The 14,470-nt window shown below is 36.9% G+C and overlaps 4 protein-coding genes and 1 pseudogene across 4 annotated transcripts; all 5 read left to right on the forward strand.

Annotated features, from left to right (window-relative positions):
• The first annotated feature begins 1,639 nt into the window (after positions 1-1,639).
• LOC110174464 (olfactory receptor 2AT4-like) lies at positions 1,640-2,629 on the forward strand. The gene has a single exon (XM_020940567.2). It carries the CDS (start codon positions 1,640-1,642, stop codon positions 2,627-2,629), a length of 990 nt encoding a protein of 329 aa, XP_020796226.2.
• A 2,620-nt stretch (positions 2,630-5,249) lies between these two features.
• Positions 5,250-6,242, forward strand: LOC110174465 (olfactory receptor 52E4-like). The gene has a single exon (XM_020940568.2). The coding sequence runs from the start codon at positions 5,250-5,252 to the stop codon at positions 6,240-6,242; it is 993 nt and encodes a 330-aa protein (XP_020796227.1).
• Positions 6,243-8,706: 2,464 nt separating this feature from the next.
• Positions 8,707-9,669, forward strand: LOC110174466 (olfactory receptor 52E4-like). Its single transcript, XM_020940569.2, has one exon. It carries the CDS (start codon positions 8,707-8,709, stop codon positions 9,667-9,669), a length of 963 nt encoding a protein of 320 aa, XP_020796228.2.
• A 1,959-nt stretch (positions 9,670-11,628) lies between these two features.
• LOC110174467 (olfactory receptor 52E4-like) lies at positions 11,629-13,751 on the forward strand. Its single transcript, XM_020940570.2, has 2 exons — positions 11,629-12,574; positions 13,684-13,751. The coding sequence occupies exons 1-2, from the start codon at positions 11,629-11,631 to the stop codon at positions 13,749-13,751; spliced, it is 1,014 nt and encodes a 337-aa protein (XP_020796229.2).
• Positions 13,038-13,154, forward strand: LOC129407336 (5S ribosomal RNA; annotated as a pseudogene).
• Positions 13,752-14,470: the final 719 nt, after the last annotated feature.

Genomic DNA, 14,470 nt, shown 5'->3' on the forward strand with positions numbered 1-14,470 from the left:
TAAATTCCTGTTCATAATATGGAACTCCCAAAGTCAACTTCTTTATACAGTCTATGTACGGTAGCATTTACAAGTTTGAGTTGAAATAAAATGTTTTTGCTTTCAGACATCTTCAGTAGAATTCCTAAAATATCTGCCAACCGATTTAACAAAACTGGGAGCAATACGTTCCGATTAGACACCACAGAGATTTGCATGACTTATTAAGATATCCTCTAAGCACACTATAACACAACTAATACATCTTAAGGGATTTGTAAATTAATAGTTTGTACAATTCACTTCCACTGGGTGAATGCTGTTCTACAGGGGCTGTAAATGATTAATAGGTCTCTGTAGACCTTCACTAATAGAGCTGCACATGGGTTCTGACTAACCACATGTACATTAGTCAGTCACAGTTCAATTCCATTTCTTTGACAATCAGTGTGAAAATATAAAACTAATCAGACAAGCAACGTTCAAAAGGTCCTGACAAACATAACTACTGACTGCAATAATTCACAGGTTTATTAGAAAAGATTGACCTGATCATTTAAACTGAATTGTGGCATGCAGTTTAACACTTTAGAGGAGGTCCACATCAGGATATAAAAATGTTGAAAAAGTTGTGTGACGCATTTTGGGCTCTCAGAGTATAGAGCGTGGATACCGTGACCTTCCTTTCAAAGCTCCTGAAAAGCCACCATGCAAAGTCAGATTAATATTACTAAATATTTTACAAACTAGCTCTCCAGTTGTTCATTGTTTATCAACTTTCTAAAATTAGTAAAATATAATAACCTGCTAAAAGCCAGCTTGAAATGTACAGATTTGTACACATTATTCATTTGAGATCACTGTCACTGAAAGGGGGAAAGGTCATCCCACTGTTCAAGCCCAAATGCAACAGCCAGGTTTGTCTGAAGATGGATTGTCATGAGTTTCAGAACTCACAAATATTGCAGAAGTTGATTCTGTAAATTTGCTTTGAGACTGACAAAGATGGGGCTGTCATTCTTCACCAAGGGTCATTCCAAACACTACCACACGGTCAAGGTGGCTGAAGACATTTGACAAAGCCAGATGCAGAAACAATATGTATGGGTTAATATAACGTCAGGGCGTGTGCGTCCTGCAAAAAAGTGCTTAAAATATGTGTCCTGTTACACCAACCTCGGACCTCTGCAGACACGGTCCAGGTGAGGTATGGGTCTGCAGGAAGGATCCACAAGGAGCCTCAGAGGTCTGAAGCAGTCTGCAAGTAACCTACTCAAAATATGTGACAAACTTGCCATGCATTAAGTATAAATTCCACATAATGGTACAACTACATGGTCTATACGTCAGACAAGTGGGCTTCATCACACTTGAGTTAGGAAGAGGGTGACTGAAGGGAATTATTGAAAGTAGCTTTAGAAAGTTGCACACGCAAAGTACATAAAGTTAGATTTGTAATTGATTGAAAGTTTGAGTGGGCTGGGCCTTAGGTTAGTTGGGGACAGGCCACAAAGAAACAGACAATGATAAAAGGTAGTGCACAGTTATAGAGATGGAACCTGTGTGTCTCTCTCTAGATTAGAAAGTGTTTTAGATTGATTATTACTGTTTGCTTTGAACATGTTTCCTTGACCCTGTACATTGAAACAAAAGGCTAATTATGCTTGTAAATCTGACAAAACTAGATCACTTCACTCTTCTGGGCTTCCCCGGACTACGCCCTCAGTATTATGGTCCTGTGTCTGCTGTGATGTTCTTTGTCTATCTTGCTATTGGCTTTGGAAACATATTTATTTTAGCTTTTGTTATGCATGAGAAGAAGCTTCAAAAACCAACTTATCTGATCTTCTGTCACTTGGCGCTCAATGACTTGACTTTTGGAACAGTCACTCTCCCAAAGATTATTTCTAAGTACTGGTTTGGCAACAGTCTCATCTCATTCAATGGCTGTTTTGTCCAGATGTTTTTTGTTCACTACCTGGGATCTGTTCAGTCTTTTAACCTGTTGGTGATGGCCCTCGATAGGTTCATATCCATTTGTCTTCCAATGCGTTACCCTGTCCTCATTTCAAACACTGTTGTGTCCAGGCTCTGTGGGATTTCCTGGGTTATTCCAATACCTATAATGATTACAGTTGTGGTGCAGGCAGTATTTTTACCTTTTTGTAAATCGAATGTTATTAATCAATGCTACTGTGACCATATATCTATAATGAGTCAGACATGCACTGAAAAGTTTCTGATAGTTAGCGCGACTGCTGTATCTTTGGCCATGTTCTGCCTTTTGCTTCCACTGTCTTTCATTCTTTTCTCCTACATCTCTATTATTGTAGTGATTCTGAAAATGACAAATGCTAATGGACGTAGAAAGGCATTTTCAACGTGTACTTCACAAATATTAATCACATGTTTGTATTATCTTCCAAGATGCTTTCTGTATGTGTCAAATCTTAAAGGGTTTTCCTTCAGCTTGGATTTTAGAATCTTTATTATAATGTTGTACAGTCTGTTGCCTGCAACTGTGAATCCAATCATATACTGTTTTAAAACACAAGACATTAAGCAATGTTTGTTCATGAAATTGCATCGGGCTAGAATTGGTATAGAGCAGAAAGGTTTTCCTATGAATAAAATAATTAGATCAGGATAATTATATATAGTGTGTAATAGTTTATGCAGCTTTCTTTTTCTTGTTGTTTCGTTTTGTGGAAAGAGGAATTGTATCCACTTTGTATACATCATTGTTTTGTGTAAACACATAGTAACTGCTAGGGAATTTTCAGGCACATGCAGAGCTTTAGCGCTTTTTGTCCAGATGACAAAGTGAAGCACAGTCAGTCTGATCTCAGGCCAAAAACAAAATGTCAGTCACAATATAATGTCAATCATTCTCTTTCGTTACATTTTTCACACTTGCAGACTCATTTTACTTTTATACTTTTTTTTATTCTTACCAATTCCTTCATTGTCTGCAAGAACATAGTGTTGTAATATGTGTTAATTGGCATTCACATTTTAATCTAGAGAAATGTTATTCACTTCAAATTATTACTCACTTGACTAACCACATTCACTATAGTCAACAATTGCAGCTATCTGATTACAAGCTATCAAGGACTGATATAAAAATAAAGACTCTAATAAAGAATAAAACATAAGTAACTTGTTAACTCAGACTGATTGTAGAATTAAAGTAAAAATTGATTTCATGATGCTGATGATGACAAATCTGTCTATCTATGCTAGACTCATAACTGATAAACTGTTGTTTATGCAGGCCTTCGTTAATTTTTTATATGAAAATTAACAAAGGTTTCCTTTATCTTACAAAATAATTCTGAATATTTATATTTCAATGTGAAAATATTGCATACTGTTTTTCTAAATGAATATAATTTTGATGTCTGCACTGTTAAAAAAAAGAAAAAAAGAAAACGCATTACCTTCTATATTCCCCTCCACTTATTCTCTCTCAACTGTACATTAAATAGCCTATTGATGGACCTTACTCTGGTGTTTGCTTGAATTGTTTGTGGCTTTCAGATGGCAGTGCCCTTGTGTTCTCCTTATATGGGAATAATAAAAATAATCCTCTAATATAGAGCTTTCCCAGATAAAACAGTCCATTAGGCAAAACTTATAAATTAAATGTGTGATGTTGTAAGTTTATTTCAAACATCAAAACAAAGATTAAAAAAGGGTATTAGGTATCTACTCAACTATGGTTTTGGCACTTGGTTGGCACCATATCGGTTCTATCAAACTATTTTTCTACAGCTTTACAGTTTTTTCAATCATTCTGGCACATTTATCTATTGAAAACTGCCATTTGGAACCAGCTCAGACAAAATTATAAAAATAATTTTTGTTTTCCAAAACTAAATTTTATCTCAGCAATATGCATTTTTTCAAAACTGATCATCTCTCAAAAGGAAGTTTTACCATCAAAATGTTCAAACTCTTGACATGTGTTTTTCTGTGCTTTTTCATTCAAGTGACAGAGCAGCTCATAAGTTTTAGTCCTGCTCTTAGAGACCACAGAGAATCAGTGGTTTAGTCTGGCGCTGGGATTCACACTTGAGACATATGGATTTTGGTCTGGAAAAGCTGTGCATTTTTATCTAAAACCTGTCTCTATTTTATTATGTAACATATATAACGTCACCAATTGCAAAGCAGACTTTTCAGTATATGATCAAAAATATTTATGCAGACAAAAATGGAACAGATGATGGAATAACAAATACATACTTTTGTACTGTAAATGCAATGTGCTCTTGAAAATCAAACAAGACATGTACACAACTCATAGTGTGTATATCTGTATATAGTCTATGTAGTCTGTACTCAGTGCTGAGACCCTTCTCCCTGTTTGACTCGTGCGAGATCCTTTCCAATTAGATTTTTGGTGCTCACAAATTGTATAATTTTGCGTTTTGTTTGAGTTTCTATATTTGAAGTGACAGAGTTTGGGCCAGAGTCCTTTAGCACGTGAGAATAGACCTGTAGTATTGAAAACACGAGCTGAATTCACTGATCATGTGTGTTGTGAATGAGAGCTGCAAGTGTTCTGAGAAAGATCCTGAGAACGGTGTGAACTCATAAGAAATGTTCCAAATGATTTGACCAGCTGTGCTCCTGTTCAGATGTTTGAATGAAAAAAAAAAAAACAAAAAAAAACTGTAATCAAAGAACAGAAATCTTAAAATAACCTAAAACTGATTTATTTCTTACATTTAGATGTTTACTTTGAAGTTTACATTAGTTTACTTGAGGATGAGGAAGTTTTTCAATCTCTTTGACATACATCTCTGTTAGAAATTGAAACTTACAAAACTTACAAAAGCTTACACAGACTCCCAAACAGGGTTACAAGATATTTACACCAACAGCACATACATATGACCTGTACAGGCTAAAGTAGGGCATCTCCTTACTCTTGACTCATCTGTGAAATCCTTTGCTTTCCTTTGATTTGTAGATTTTAACATGATTTGACCACCTGTGTAGATACAGGTTTGAAATAAATGATCAAACTAAACCAAATTTCAAAAAACATGCTAAAATGATTGAAATCTAAGACATTTTACCTGACTAAACACATGTGCTTCTGAGAGGTCAGGCTCACATTGCAGCAGAAACCAGTCATTCATCGTAGCTCTGATGTCTCCAGAGCATTGTCAGTTCTCATAAAAGAGCTGCAGGTCTGGGATGGTTGTGGAGGAGAATGTTCACCACCTTTACTTGCCCACACCTCTTGTATTGCCACTATGTCATACAATAATGGCACCAGGATAAACCACTTCTTCATCACTGGATTCCCTGGACTCTCTGCTCAATACTATGTACCTGTGTCACTGGTGCTTCTCATTGTCTTCTTGGCTATAGCTATTGGCAACATTTTTATTCTAGCTCTTGTGAAATGTGAACGTCATCTTCATAAACCCACTTACTTAATATTTTGTCATCTTGCATTGACTGATTTAGCATTTGGAACAACTACGCTCCCCAAAATTATTTCCAAATACTGGTTTGACGATAGTCTGATAGAATTTCATAGCTGTTTTTTCCAGATGTTTTTAGTTCATTTTTTAGGAGCAGCTCACTCCCTTATTCTAATGGTCATGGCTTTAGATCGACTTCTCGCTATTTCCTTTCCTCTGCGTTACTCTAGTGCTTTCACAAACAAAACAGTGTCTATACTATGTGGTCTGTCATGGTTCATTTCAATGTCTTGGATGGTTTTTATTGTAATTGATGCATATACTTTGCCTTACTGTGATTCTAATATCATTGTCCAGTGCTATTGTGACCACATTGGCATCACCGCACTGGGCTGTGACAAAGTGAGAGATGTACAGGTTATAGCGTTCGGTGGGGCTATGTTTTTCTTGTTAGTGCCACTGACTTTCATAATCTCTTCCTATTTTGCTATAATTGTGGCCGTCATGAGGATTTCTAGCCATGACGGTCGTATGAGGGCTCTCTCAACATGCACTCCACAGCTGCTTATCACATTGCTGTATTACTTGCCAAGGTGTTTTGTGTACCTGGCCAACAATGTAGGTTTCACATTTAGTGTTCCTATTCGTATTCTGGTGGTTATGCTTTATAGTCTGATACCTGCAGCGGTGAATCCATTGATATACTGCTTTAAAACGAAAGATATCAAAGAATGTCTGAATAAAAGATATAACAGGACAAAAATTCATATTGGTTTAAGACAACAGTTACATAAGAACAATTGCATTAGTGTTAACTGAGCTTCTTATTTATCAAATGTATAATAATCTTCTATTGTAATTTAACAGTAACAATGCACTTGTTTTGAGCTACAGTTGTTGAGAGCAGTCCTTCCCACAGCAGCATTATTAGTCTGAACAAATGTCACAATAATATATGCGCAATTAATAAAGTGCCATTTATTCATTAAGGAGCTTTGTCAGAGTCTATCAATCCCTTAATTTTACAAGTACAAGTTTTACTTAGAACACAAGGTAGTCAATCCAGGTATGAAAACGATATTTATTCTGTTACAATTTGAGCCTGATGCATTGTACCTTCTAGACTTAAACAAACTTTGATCCAGAGGGGAAATTATTGGGACACTGTAGCTCACAATAAATTATAATAACAAAAATAAATTGTATATAATAAATTCTAAGTAAGTAGCAGAAATAGTAAAAGACTGATGTCAAATAAGGCATAGTTATTTAAATGTTTATGTACAAGTAAAAATAAAATATACTGTAACCTCTGCTAGGCTAAGGGTCCCCACTTATACATTTGTAAAATACAGACAATTCTGGTAAAAAAGGACAAAAGATAGTATACAGTGGAACTGTACTTTTTTTTTTTTTTTTTTTTATCTATCATATTAAAAATAGTTTTTAAAAAAGTATGGTTTAGGCACTCAATGAACACAACAACTTGAGTCTAAAATACATAATATAACTAAACTAAATTAAATCATGACCACAACCAAAATTGGTAATACAATACCAAACTTTAATCAAACCAAAACAACCAGTTAAATCCTATAGTTTGGTAACGCAAAGTGCTAGTACTATGCAAAATACAAAGTGTAAAGTGCTATGTGTATGGGATTAAGGTGCCTTGAGTTTCAGATGTTTAAAGTGCTAGGTGCTAGAAGCCACCAAGGTCTAAAGTGTCTCATGTAGCTGTTGCTGACCCTGAAGAAGGCTCTCCTGCATTGCACTACCCTCTATTACATGATTATCTGGACCAATAAATAAATAAGCACAACTATAGTCAACATCTACAAGAGATCAGAATTTGAGAGTAAGATTACGAGCAGCAGGGCAATCTTTTACACAAAACACATGAGTTAACTTCAAGAATGCCATCAGTCACCACCACCAAACCAAATATACACCATAAAGGGCATTTACCTAGAATTTAGAAGATGGCACCCTACATGAGGCTTGGAGCCAGCAGTTGCCGTCACCACCGCCAACATCATAAAACACCTTTAACCCAGTTATCATAAACACCACATTAGGACAGGTTTTAACAGCAGTCACTTTATCAGAAAATAACCCAACGGAACCTGCAATAGAGTTTGTTTAATTAAGGTCTGGAACACACTGCACATGTATTTAGTAGCACGTAAGGGTAAAAACTGTACTTTTTGGGTGTGTATTTTTTAGAATGCATTAAAAGTGAATGGGCAGGGCCACACTGCAACAACACATCTTGCACACATAGATTTCAGAAAATAGATTCCAACCTGTTTGTAACACTTTACATGAGTGTAGGGTGAGCACCCCCAACAAAATATGTAGAATGCATGCATTTGCTTTTGTGCATTTGACATCAGCACATGTGCCGCAGTTCTGTGTCATTTGAAGGATTACAGGTTTAGAAAGACTCTTAACAATTGCTTTCAAATTTACTTTGGAAATCCTCCCAACTGCTTTGGGCAGTGAATGCTCACCTATTCAGCTGTTTATTTTCACTGTAAACCTGTGAGAATTGGCTAAATGCTTCCAGTCAAGTTTGATTGCCTTTCCCATTGACAATCACAGTGTCATGAACATAACACCTGCTTGAGCTACTGGTGCGGCTGTCATCACATTGAGGTGCGACTAGTTTCTTGATCTTATGAACATAAACTCTAATGCGTGCATTTTGTTTAGGCCCTAAGGCGACCACTGAAAAATTGTTTTGGGGGTTTTTAGTTAGTTGACAAGAAGGAAAAAACAGCTAAAATTATGTATAAAATTAAGCTAATAGTTTCTATTGCAATTTCTGTAGACATGTTTTTTAATTGGCATGGTACATTTGGAGATGCTATGGCACAGGTCAGTTTGGTGGGGCCACCTCCAACTGAGTTGGAGCTTTGGGCTTGGCTCCAGGGGCAAGAGTCTGCTATGTAAGCAACTGACATCACCCAAATAAGACAAATGTTGTCTTACAATACAAATTCCACCTGAAGTATCCTTTTTACACATGATGCTTTTAGTAAATCTAAGTGTGTGGAGCTGAAAGACAGGACTAAAGATACAGCAAACAAGAAACTACATAACTTCCAGTTCATTGTCATTGTCAAGTGTTTTCGGACAAAGTTTAATAACAACAACTCACACTAAAGCCTCTAGAGCATTGTCAGTTCTAATAAAAGAGCTGCAGGTCTGGAATGGTTGTGGAGGAGCATGTTCACCACCTTTACTTGCCCACACCTCTGGACTGACTTCTGTTGCCACTATGCCATACAATAATGGCACCAGGATAAACCATTTCTTCATCACTGGATTCCCGGGACTCTCTGCTCAATACTATGCACCTGTGTCAGTGGTGCTTTTTATTGTCTTCTTGGGTATAGCTTTTGGCAATATATTTATTCTAGTACTTGTCAAATGTGAACGTTCTCTTCATAAACCCACTTACTTGATATTCGGTCATCTGGCATTGACTGACTTAGGATTTGGAACTGTGACACTCCCTAAAATTATTTCCAAATACTGGTTCAATGATAGCTTGATACCATTTCATAGCTGTTTTGTCCAGATGTTTTTTGTCCATTTTTTAGCATCAGCTCACTCCTTTGTTCTAATGGTCATGGCCTTAGATCGATTTTTAGCTATTTCCTTTCCTCTACGTTATCCTAGTGCTTTCACAAACAATATTGCATCTATTCTGTGTGGACTATCTTGGCTTCTTGCAATGTCTTGGATGATTTTTACGGTCCTACATGCTCTTACATTGCCATATTGTAACTCAAATATTATTTATCAGTGTTACTGTGACCACTATACCATCACTAAATTAAGCTGTGACCCAAGGCAGGATGTACAAATTATTGCTACAGGTGGGGCCATGTTTTTCTTGTTAGTGCCGTTGACTTTCATTATCTCTTCCTATTTTGCTATAATTGTGGCCATCATGAGGATTTCTACCCATGACGGTCGTATGAGGACTTTTTCAACCTGCACTCCACAGCTTCTTATCACATTATTGTATTACACGCCGAGGTGTTTTGTGTACTTGACAGATTATGTAGGCTTTGGCTTAAGCCTTCCAAATCGCATTGTAGTTGTCATGCTCTATAGTCTGATACCTGCAGCAGTGAATCCATTGATATACTGCTTTAAAACAAAGGATATCAAAGAATGTTTGAGTAAAAGATATAAGATGGCAAAAGTTTATATTGGTATAACAGAACAATAATAATGATGGGTCTTTCAGCTCTTTTATGGGATTCAAATATTTTAGGTCCATTCATTAAAAAAACTGTTCAAAAGACTCATTTACTATTTATTTATTTATATGACAGAAGCTACATGAAAACTCATTTTCACAACAAATTAAATACAAAAAAATTACCAATGCTAGATTTGTTTAAAATGGTTCAACCTGGGGGTGTGCTGTTTACTCATTGAAATGCTGTATAACCTAAATAAAACTAATAAAACAACATTTTCATTCATTTCTATTATATTAACTGTTATAATGATGCCAAATAAGTTTTTCATGCACAGAACACTCAATCATATTGTCTACTGTTCTTCTGTGTCAATTCTTGTGTTGAGTACAAAACTGAACTCAAAAAAGAAAAAGTTTCAGAAACTGCTCAGGTGGCCACAAAAGTAGCCAACCACTCTACTGCCAGAGGAGCAAACACAAATCATGTATCTGAAGTATTGTAGCACATTTCACAAATAATAATAACACAGTTCTGACTTGTATCTAAACTAGAAGTGCAGTGCTCTGATGTTCTGAACACTTAAAGAGTCTCAAAGCGAGTCGTTTTTCTCTAGGCAGGAAACAGCAGACATGAGGTGCGCTCACAGCTGTGTAGCCTGTGGTACGCAGCCATATTCTGCTGCAGTCTCTGCAATCTGAGTAGTAGCATCAGAGACATTTTGACCCAAGTAATTGATTTACATGATATATAGGAAGGGCCCTAAAATAGAGCCTTGTGGCACTCCTTTGTTGACAGAAATATACTCAGAAGAGAGAGCACAACATAAAACAACATGACTGACAGTGTCAAAAGCTTTTGACAGATCAATAAAAAGTAAAGCACAGTACAGTTTCTTATCAAGTATCGCAATAATATGATTTATCACCTTCATAGTAGCCCTGATAGTACTTTGCTTTTTTCTGAAGCCTATATTGTGACATTGCATCTTGCAGCCAGATTAGGTTTGATGAAGATAATTTTGACTTTATTAAACATGTGCTTTCCCAACCATAGAGAGTACATTATTGTGTCTTGTAAGGTCCTTTACTTTTTTGGCATTGTTTTCTGTTTTCACATTGTGCACAATATGCTCCCTGGGTTCTCTGCTGCTAACACCTGTGTCTTTCATTTATTTAGCTAAAGCATTCTGTGCACAAACTGCACTCAGGTCCTAAGGCCTACGGCTACCAGTGAAAAAATATTTTGGGGAAGTTTAGGAAGTTGACAAGAAGGAAAAAAAAACTGCTAAAATTATGTATAAAGCTAAGCTAATAGTTGCTATTGCAATTTCTATAGCCATGTTTTGATTGGCATGGTACAGTTGGAGCTGTTTTGGCACAGGTCAGTTTGGTGGGGCCACCTCCAACTGAGTTTTGTCTCAATGTCCTGGGCTTGGCTCCAGGGGCAACTGTAAGCATCTGACTTCACACAAACATAACAAATGTATTCTTACTAAATACAGTATAAATTGCACATAAAATATAATTTTACACACAATGTTTTTAGTAAATCTAAGTGTGTGGAGCTGTCAGATAGGACTACAGATACAGCAAGCAAGAAACTACAGTACTTCCAGTTTATTGTCAACCCTTTCTGCATTTATTTCACTTCTCAGCACCTCTACGTTGCAGTTTGGTAGTTAGTATCCCCCTGTGCTGGACCCCTAAAATGTGTTGGTACGATTTACTTAAGACAGTGAGAGCGCATTCCGACCGTACTGATGCACCCCAAAGCAAACCAATAGAAACATAGATTTAAGGTCAAAGCTTTTGCCAGTTTGTTCTATAAGTGTTTTTGGACAAAGTTTAAAAACAACAACTCACACTAAAGCCTCTAGAGCATTGTCAGTTCTAATAAAAGAGCTGCAGGTCTGGAATGGTTGTGGAGGAGCATGTTCACCACCTTTATTTGCCCACACCTCTGGACTGACTTCTGTTGCCACTATGCCATACAATAATGGCACCAGGATAAACCATTTCTTCATCACTGGATTTCCGGGACTCTCTGCTCAATACTATGCACCTGTGTCACTGATGCTTTTTATTGTCTTCTTGGGTATAGCTTTTGGCAATATATTTATTCTAGTACTTGTCAAATGTGAACGTTCTCTTCATAAACCCACTTACTTGATATTCGGTCATCTGGCGTTGACTGATTTAGCATTTGGAACTGTGACACTCCCTAAAATTATTTCCAAATACTGGTTCAATGATAGCTTGATACCATTTCATAGCTGTTTTGTCCAAATGTTTTTTGTCCATTTTTTAGCATCAGCTCACTCCTTTATTCTACTGGTCATGGCCTTAGATCGATTTTTAGCTATTTCCTTTCCTCTACGTTATCCTAGTGCTTTCACAAACAATACCGCATCTATTCTGTGTGGACTATCTTGGCTTCTTGCAATGTCTTTTATGATTTTTATAGTCCTAAATGCTCTTACATTGCCATATTGTAACTCAAATATTATTTATCAGTGTTATTGTGACCACTATACCATCACTAAATTAAGCTGTGACCCAATGCAGCATGTACAAACGATTTCTACAAGTGGGGCCATGTTTTTCTTGTTAGTGCCGTTGACTTTCATTATCTCTTCCTATTTTGCTATAATTGTGGCCATCATGAGGATTTCTACCCATGAAGGTCGTATGAGGACTTTTTCAACCTGCACTCCACAGCTTCTTATCACATTATTGTATTACACGCCAAGGTGTTTTGTGTACTTGACAGATTATGTAGGCTTTGGCTTAAGCCTTCCAAATCGCATTGTAGTTGTCATGCTCTATAGTCTGATACCTGCAGCAGTGAATCCATTGATATACTGCTTTAAAACAAAGGATATCAAAGAATGTTTGAGTAAAAGATATAAGATGGCAAAAGTTTATATTGGTATAACAGAACAATAACAATGATGGGTCTTTCAGCTCTTTTATGGGATTCATATATTTTAGATCCATTCATTTCAAACAGCTGTTCAAAAGACTCTTTTACTATTTATTTATATGACAGAAGCCAACGAGAGAAGTAATTTTTTTTTTTTTTTTTACAACAAATGGAATAGAGAGAAATGACCAATACTAGATTTGTTTAACATGGTTCCAGCTGGCAGTGTGTTGTTTACCCACTGAAATGCTGCATAACCTAAATAAAACTAATAATACAAAATTTTAATTATACTGATATCCTATTAAGTGTTATTATGATGCCAAAGCTCTCACTCATAGTGCCTACTCTGCTTCTGTGTTGATTATTGTGTTGAACTCAAAACTGAACTTAAAAAAACAAACGTTTTAAAAACTGCTCAGGTAACCACAAAAGCAGACAACCACTCTGCTGCCAGAGGAGCAAAGTGGTTTGTGGCCATACCGGCTTGTAAGAGTCTGATCCCGTCAGATCTCAGAAACTAAGCAGGCTGGGCCTGGGTAGTACTTGGATGGGAGACCACTAGGAATTCCAGGTGCCACAGTGGGGTGCCAGAGGCAAAAAACTGTCATTGTGTCCTTAGGCAAGACACTTCACCCACATTGCCTAGTATGAAAGTGGTGTGAGTGATGGTGGCGGTCGGAGGGTCCGATGGCGCAGATTGGCAGCCTTGCTTCTGTCAGTCTGCCCCAGGGCAGATGTGGCTACAGTAGTAGCTTACCACCACTGAGTGTGGAGTGACTGAATAATGAACTGTAAAGCGCTTTGGGTATCTTGAAAGGCGCTATACAAATGCAATCAATCAAAGACTAAGAATTAAGGAAGCTCATGATAGTGTGTGCATATCTAAAAACAAATCAATAGAGTACTTAATTCAAGTCAGGCCAGGTGGATTCTGGGAACTCACAAATATTTAGATTTTTCAAGGGACTCCTAGCCAAGAGGCAATAATTTAACACATAGTTACAATATACATATAAATATACAAACATACAAACAACAATAAAATTACATAATCACAAATTAGGAAAAACAAGTGCACATTATTGAGACAGTCTTTTACGCTTTCACTTTAGATTTAAAAGTGTTTACGGACAAGAGCTCAATCAGTTTCAGAAAACAGAAATCAACAATTGATCATTAGATCACAAGGAGTAAGAGTCAGCATTTCTCTGTGTGATTAAAATACAAATACAGGGAGACAGTTGTCCAAGCATAGCCTTGCTCATAGCTCTACAGTTTGTAATGAAGTGAAGCATGATTCAGTGTCAATCATTTGAAGACATGAAGAAGATGCATTCATATAAAAAAGATGTCCATAACCTCTTACAGCTAAGAAAGTTGCAGTGACAAGGTAATTTTTTACTGGGGAAAAAAAAAACACACACACACACAACTTATTACAGAAGAAGAAACCCAATTTAAGTTTTAGTTTCCTCACAACTTTTTCTATGTATGTTTAAAAGTGAGGGAGTCATCAATCAAGACACCAAGGTACTTATAATCATGAACCACCTCTATGACATTCCCTCCAAGAGTGTACACTGCTGGAAGAGTTTGAGGTACTTTCTAAAAGTTGGAACGCACATTTGCTTAGTCTTGTCAGCACTGTAGTTTTAACTGATGAAGTGAATGCTGAACAGCAACAAAAGCTTTCTGCAAGGATTCAATGGCCTGAGCAAGAGATAATCCATAGCAATAAATAATGGTGTCATTTGCATAAGGCCGCCACACACTACAGGAGAATTTGTCTTGCTTCTCTGAGAATTCGTGGAGGCGTGACCTGACCTTGTGTGCGATTTTGAAGTCGCAGCGCTCCTCCTGTGTGGTAATTCACACCAAAGCGCAACGGCGCGTAAGCGC

Source organism: Boleophthalmus pectinirostris, unplaced genomic scaffold (genome assembly GCF_026225935.1).
Source record: "Boleophthalmus pectinirostris isolate CB_2022bp ecotype Guang Dong unplaced genomic scaffold, ASM2622593v1 HiC_scaffold_9, whole genome shotgun sequence".
Classification (NCBI taxonomy): Eukaryota; Metazoa; Chordata; class Actinopteri; order Gobiiformes; family Gobiidae; genus Boleophthalmus; species Boleophthalmus pectinirostris.